The sequence below is a fragment of the Penaeus vannamei genome, chromosome 9 (assembly GCF_042767895.1).
Source record: "Penaeus vannamei isolate JL-2024 chromosome 9, ASM4276789v1, whole genome shotgun sequence".
Lineage (NCBI taxonomy): Eukaryota > Metazoa > Arthropoda > Malacostraca > Decapoda > Penaeidae > Penaeus > Penaeus vannamei.
Genome location: NC_091557.1, coordinates 34,069,203 through 34,076,702, shown reverse-complemented (window position 1 = coordinate 34,076,702; position 7,500 = coordinate 34,069,203). Strand labels below are relative to the sequence as shown.

The 7,500-nt window shown below is 40.2% G+C and overlaps 1 protein-coding gene across 2 annotated transcripts in view; it reads right to left on the bottom strand.

Moving 5' to 3' along the window:
- Positions 1 to 7,500, bottom strand: part of LOC113813273 (multifunctional procollagen lysine hydroxylase and glycosyltransferase LH3) — a 116,424-nt gene that overhangs the window by 89,186 nt on the left and 19,738 nt on the right. For both annotated transcript variants that reach the window (XM_070125616.1, XM_070125617.1), the window contains exon 7: positions 4,638 to 4,859. In XM_070125616.1, coding sequence (XP_069981717.1) covers positions 4,638 to 4,859 — 222 coding nt within the window. The remainder of the gene's footprint in view (positions 1 to 4,637; positions 4,860 to 7,500) is intronic.

The window sequence follows — 7,500 nt, the reverse complement described above, 5'->3', positions numbered from 1 at the left end:
GAGAGAGTGAGTGAGAGAGAGAGAGAGAGAGAGAGAGAGAGAGAGAGAGAGAGAGAGAGAGAGAGAGAGAGAGAGAGAGAGAGAGGGGGGGTGGAGGAAGAGAGGGAGGGGAAGAAAAAGAGAGAGAGGGAAAAAGTAAGGGAGAAGAAGAGGGAAAGAAAAATGGAGGAAGGACGACTAGTACCTTTTTATTTTTAGTTCCATAAAATTTCTACGGGTTCTTCTAGTTATCATTAGTTAGTAAATTACTTTCACCTAAACTTACTACTACAGCTTCTACTAAAACCATTAGCACTATCACTACTCCCACGAATGCTAACTAAAACAAACATCAATACTAATACGAATACCAATCCTAATGATAATCGAACTGAAACTATTCTTCGGAACTACAACAAGGCCTCCAGTCCTCTCGACACAGTCATGGCGGCGCATTTTCCCATTAGTCTATACTTAACCCAAGCCTTAACCACATCGCGTTGCATTCACTCCCTTGGCCGCGTTCACGAGGATCGAGTTCCTTCTTTGGCCAAGTAGAGCAGATCGGAGAGGTGTGGACGACAGGGGACACTTCAGTCGAGGACGTAATTGTAGTAGGACTTGGTTAGCAAGAAATGGCCTCGGTTATATATAAAAAAAAAAAACTATATCTATATATAATCATATATATATATATATATATACTGTGTGGTTGTGAAAGGTCCGTGTTCTGTATTTTGGCTTCTTTCTGAAAACGCCCCAGATTTTTTTTATTTTGTTCTCTAATGAGGTGCTGGTAAGGTATAAACTCAGATGAGAATGAGTCACAGAGTCGAAGATTCAAACGTCGTAGAAGGCTCGCTGTCGACGAATCTTTGAGGTCGACTCCTGCTTCGATTGATGAGTTCGCCTGCCGGTGGCTGTCCCGGAATGGCGATTTTCTCGCAGCGTTTGGGCTTTTCCACCCCGTGCGTTGATATGACCTACGTAAACAAACCCTCCCTTCTTGCACTTCACTGCGTGGCCAATATCAAAAGGAAGACCTACATGAACGCTGTTTCGGTAATCGTTTCACTGGCAAGCCGTTTGATGAATGCATACTTCCCAAAACTGAAACGCTATTCTGATTGTAGGACTGTTGACCTGCCTGAGGCTTCTGTTTCCTTGCACCGTCTGTCGTCAGTCGGAGCGGCTTTTAACTGTTCCTCATGCCTCGCCTGGCTCCAGTGGCGTTGAAAGCACTTGGCCCTGGCTGTTTACTCAGCTCGGTTTCACATGTTGCAATCTGGTCTGGCAGGCAATATAAGCTGTCAGAATTCATGCAAACTTTAGATATGTTTTAATATTTTCTCTGAGGGCAATTCTACTGTCTCCCATGGTCGATTTCTCGAGGGAGTTGAAGTGAACATAGTCATGATTTTTTCACCACTTTACCCATTTTTCTGCCTACAAATACTCACCAAAACACGACCGTTATGCTCAGACTTTAAAATACTACACCACTTTTTTCGCATCTGGAATGTAGCCAGCCTTGTATCGCGAAGATCTCACCCCATTTTATTTCTTTATCTTCGGTTACTTTTTCATCGATCAATCCATCAGCATGTGCTCCTTGTTGATGATGCCATCAGTTATTCTCTCCTGTATCCCTGTTATACTGAATACATTGTCATTGCAATTACTGTTCTTACTACTGATAATGGCAATAACAAGGCTAATAATGACAATACTAACAGCAATTCTGATACGTTACAATAATCATGAAGGTGGCAGTAAGGATAAAGATGATGATAATTAGCAAGTATGATCAACAAAATTACGAAACAGCCGTCTCACTATTTTCTTCTGCTATTAAACACCGTGGTTTCTACTAATCATAATGATCATACCAATAATGACATCAGAGGTGATAGTATTAATGAGTATAACGATGATTATGACATTACCTACTACTAATAAAAGTAATTATGATACAAATAAAAACAATAACTAATGAAAATAATAATGACTTTTTTCATAACTATTATTATCAATATGATGACTAGTAATAATGATAATAATAATAACACGAACAACAACAACAACAGCAATAATAATGATAATAATAACCGCGATAAAATATGTTATTACAACAATGACACAGATAGCAAGAAAATAGGATAATATATATATATATATATATATATATATATATATATATATATATATATATATGATGATAGCAATGAAAGAATAAAAATAGCATTTGTACTAGTAAAGGGAGCAACAATAATAAAATAATTTTCCTTATCACAGTACGGATATTGATAGTAATTTCAACATAATGCAATGATAATAACAGTGACGATAATGATAATAGTAATTGTAATAATAATAATAAATAAAAATACTCAGAGAGCGCATAACTCTGTCAAGGCAACATGATCAATAATGAAATAAAAATATTCACACTTGAAGAATTAAATTAATATAACCTCTTTTCAAGTACACTGGTCGTGACGTCCGTGTTTCTCTATCTCGCAATGCTAATGAATCCTTAAAAAAAAATCCTGGATCCGAATCAAGCACCAAAATTTAATGTTATCTAAGCTGGCCCAAGACACCTCTGGTAAAAAGCTGTTTATAACTTTTTGAGTTATCTTGCTAACCACGAACAAACAATCTAACCAACGTTACCCAAAACATAATCTCTTTAGCGGAGGTAATGATAATATAATAATAATAATAATAATAATAATAATAATAATAATAATAATAATAATAATAATAATAATAATAATAATAATTATAATAATAATAATAATAATAATAATAATAATAATAATAATAGTAGTAATAATAAGAACAATAATAATGATAATGATAATAATAAAAATAATAATAATAATAATAAAAACAACAACAACAAGAAAAGGAAGAATAAAGACAAATAAAAATACCAATAATGATAACAGAAATCTAGAAATATCAAGAAATACGAACTGGTTTTACGCAGCGAGTTAAAACACAGAGTACTCTAAACGGACACAGTGAACCCTTCACGTACTGGACATAAACCAAATTTATGGCTTTGAAGGATAGCTATAACTCTCCCGGCACAAAGCTCAGACTCTCTTCATATCTCACTAATTCCCTGCCTCCGTTCTGGCTCTCATTTTCAGTGTATTTAGTTACCTATCTGTTTATTGTCTATCTATTGTCTGTCTATCTATCTCTGTCTCTATTTTTTATCTCTACCTCTATCTGTGTTTCTCTCTCTGTCTGTCTGTCTGTCTGTCTCTCTCTGTCTCTCTCTCTCTCTCTCTCTCTCTCTCTCTCTCTCTGTCTCTCTCTCTCTCTCTCTCTCTCTCTCTTTCTCTCTCTCTCTCTTTCTCTCTCTCTCTCTTTCTCTCTCTCTCTCTTTCTCTCTCTCTCTCTTTCTCTCTCTCTCTCTTTCTCTCTCTCTATTTCACTCTCTCAATCTTTCTCTCTCTCTATATTTCTCTCTCTCTATATTTCTCTCTCCTCTATATTTCTCTCTCTCTATATTTTCTCTATATTTCTCTATATTCTCTCTCTCTATATTCTCTCTCTCTATTTCTCTCTCTCTCTCTATTTCTCTCTCTCTATTTCTCTCTCTCTATTTCTCTCTCTCTCTCTCCATTTCTCTCTCTCTATTTCTCTCTTCTCCCTCTCTATTTCTCTCTCTCTTTCTCCCTCTCTCTCTTTCTCTCTCTCCCTCTCTCTCTCTTTCTCTCTCTGTCTTTCTCCCTCTCCCTCTCTCTCTCTTTCTCTCTCTCTCTCTCTCTCTCTCTCTCTCTCTCTCTCTGTCTCTTTCTCTCTCTCTCTCTCTCTCTTTCTCTATCTTTCTTTCTTTTTCTCTCTCTCTCTTTCTCGCTTTCTGTCGCTTTCTCTCTCTTTCTTTTTCTCGCTTTCTGTCGCTTTCTCTCTCTCTCTTTCTTTCTCTCTCTCTCTCTCTTTCTCTCTCCTTCCCTATCTCTATATCTCTCCTTCCCCTATCTCTATATCTCTCGCTTCCCTATCTCTATCTCTCTCCCTTCCCTATCTCTATCTCTCTCCTTCCCTATCTCTATCTCTCTCCCTTCCCTATCTCTATCTCTCTCCTTCCCTATCTCTATCTCTCTCCTTCCCTATCTCTATCTCTCTCCTTCCCTATCTCTATCTCTCTCCTTCCCTATCTCTATCTCTCTCCTTCCCTATCTCTATCTCTCTCCTTCCCTATCTCTATCTCTCTCCTTCCCTATCTCTATCTCTCTCTCCTTCCTATCATCTCTCTCTCTCTCTCTCTCTCTCTCTCTCTCTCTCTCTCTCTCTCTCTCTCTCTCTCTCTCTCTCTCTCTCTCACTCTCTATCTCTCTCTCTCTCTCTCTCTCTCTCTCTCTCTCTCTCTCTCTCTCTCTCTCTCTCTCTCTCTCTCTCTCTCTCTCTCTCTCTCTCTCTCGCTCCCCCAACCTTCCTCCTTCTTCTTTCTTCTCTCCTCCCCTATTTCCTCCTCCTCTCCTACCTTCTTTCCTACTTCCTCCCTCCTCCTCTCCCCTCCTTTCCCTCTCCTCCCTCCTATTCCTCTTCCCTCCTTCCCTCCCTTTCCTCCTTCCTCCCTCCCTCCCTCTCCTCCTTTTTCTCCTTCCTCCCTCCTCCTCTCTTCCCTCCTCCCTCACCTTCGCATGAATCCAGACGCCCATTCTGTCCTTCGGATAATCCTGATCCTCGAGTCCTTGGAGGATCTCTCGCAGGAAGGGCGACCAGGAACCCGCCAGGAGGACAGCCACGAGGATTCGAGGAGGCTGCTGCTGCTGCTCCTGCTCGTCTCCTGCGCCTCCTGCTTCGCCTGCTTCTTCTGCTTCTCCTTCTCCTTCTCCTACGTTGTTGTCCTTTTCCTTCTGCAGGAGGAATGAGAAGAGGGCGGCCGGTTAATGGCGGCAGGAAGGGGGGAGTGAATAATGCGAGGAATGGTGATGGATACGATAATGATGGTGATAGTGGAAGGATGATAATATGATAGATACGATGATGATAAAAATGGTCATAATGATAACAGTGATACTACTACTACTCATACTATTACAAGTAGCAAAAATGATACTAATAATAACGATAGCAATGACAATAATATTATTCATAATGATAATGATAATGATAATAATAATAACAATAATCCCAATAATAACAATAATAACATTAATAATAATGATAATAATAATAATAATAATAGCAATGATAATAATAATAATAATAATAATAGCAATGATAATAATAATAATAATAGCAATGATAATAATACCAATAATAAAAACAATAATAACGATAATTATTATCATCATCATCACCATCGCCATTGTTTAGTAAGAATAATAGTAATGATAATAATGTTAATGTTAATACTACTACTAATAAGAAGAATAGTAATAGTAGAGGAGGAGGAAGAGTAGTAGTAGAAGTAGAAATAATAATAATAATGACAGTAATAATAATACTGACTAATAATAATAATGACAGTAATAATAATAATGATAATAATAATAATAACGTTAATATTAATAAGAAGAAGAATAAGAAAAAAAATGTAGTAGTAGAGGAGGAGGAAGAGTTGTAGTAGTAGAAGAAGAAATGAAAATAACGATAACAGTAACAATAATAATGATAATAATAATATTAATAATAATAACAACAACAACAACAACAACAATAATAATAATAATAACAATTAAAAAAAATAATAATAATAATAATTACACCACCAACAACAACAACAACAATAAAAACAACGGCATTAACGTTAATAATGACAATAACAATATTCTACATCATAACTCTGCTCGTGTTTCGTCCGCCCGCGCGTTCCCCTTGCACCTTACTCCTGAGATCGCCTTCCACGTGGCTGCGGGGGAATAGAGTCACTTGGAATATAAAAGAGGATTTAAAGGAAAGAGGGGTGGGGGGAGAGGGAGAATTGGAGGGGAAGGGGGCTTTAAGAGGAAAGGGGTTAAGGAAAGGGGAAAGATTTGAAAGAGGAAGGGGAAATGGGGGGAAGGGGCTTTAAGAGGAAAGGGGTTAAGGGAAGGGGAAAGATTTGAAAGGAGAATGGGAGATTGGGAAGGGGAAATAGGGGGGGAGTTTAAGAGGGAAGGGGAAAGAATTGAAAGAGGAATGGGAGATTGGGAAGGAAAATGGAGGGAAGGGGCTTTAAGAGGAAAGGGGTTAAGGGAGGGGAAAGAATTGAAAGAGGAATGGGAGATGGGGAAGGAAATGGGGAGGAAGGGGCTTAAAGAGGAAAGGGATTAAGGGAAGGGAAAGATTTGAAAGAGGAATGGAGATTGGGAAGGGAAATGGAAGGAAGGGGGCTTTAGAGGAAAGGGGTTGGAAAGGGAAAAGATTTGAAAGGGAATGGGAGATTGGGAAGGGGAAATGGGGGAAGGGGTTAAGGGAAGGGGAAAGAATTGAAAGAGGAATGGGAGATGGGGAAGGGAAATGGGGGAGGAAGGGGCTTTAAGAGGAAAGGGGTTAAGGGAAGGGGAAAGATTTGAAAGGGGAATGGGAGATTGGGAAGGGAAATGGGGGAAGGGGTTAAGGGAAGGAAAGAATTGAAAGAGGAATGGGAGATTGGGAAGGGAAATGGGGGAGAAAGGGAGTTTAAGAGGAAAGAGGTTAAGGGAAGGGGAAAGATTTGAAAGAGGAATGGGAGATTAGGAAGGGGAAATGGAGGGGAAGGAGGCATTTAGAGGAAAGGGAAAGAATTGAAAGAGAAACGGGAGATGGGGAAGAGGAAATTGAGAAGACGTAAAAGAGGCAGGGAGGATGAGGAACAGGAACGGGAGGGGAAGGGAAAGGGGACTCAGAGAGAGAAAAGGGGAATAGGGGAGGAAGGGAAGGGGATAAGGAGCCAGGAAGATGGGGGAAGTTAAGGAGGAAGAGGAGGAGTGGGAGGGGGTGGACCTAAGGTCTAGCGTGGGAGAGGAGTGACTTTAAGGAAGATTTGGAATTTGGCGAGAGAGAGAGAGAGAGAGAGAGAGAGAGAGAGAGAGAGAGAGAGAGAGAGAGAGAGAGAGAGAGAGAGAGAGAGAGAGAGAGAGAGAGAGAGAGAGAGAGGAAGAAAAGAAAGGACGGAGGGAGGTAAATAAAAAAACGAAAGAGGAAATAAAAGGAGAAAAAAAAATAAAGTCGTACAGTTAATCATGCGGCGATGTACGTGCATGGCTGTACCAAGCGTACGCGCGTGCAACCTATACGCACACACCGGTTTATTACGCTCATAAAAGATGTAAGGATATGCGTGTTCTCCGACCAGTTCCCGGAGCGAGGAGTCTGAAGACGTGTTCCTTCCTAATGCGACCAATCTCTGGCCTTCCAGGGGGGGTGGGGGAAGGGGGTGGGGGACGGGGGAAGGGGGAAGGGAGGATTGCGGGCGGGAGGGAGGAGGAAGAGGAAAAGGGGGTGGCCTAGGGGGAAGGGGAAAGGGGATTGCGGACAGGGGGAAGGAGGAAGGGTGCCCTAGGGAGGAAGAGGAAGGGGGAAAAGGGGGTG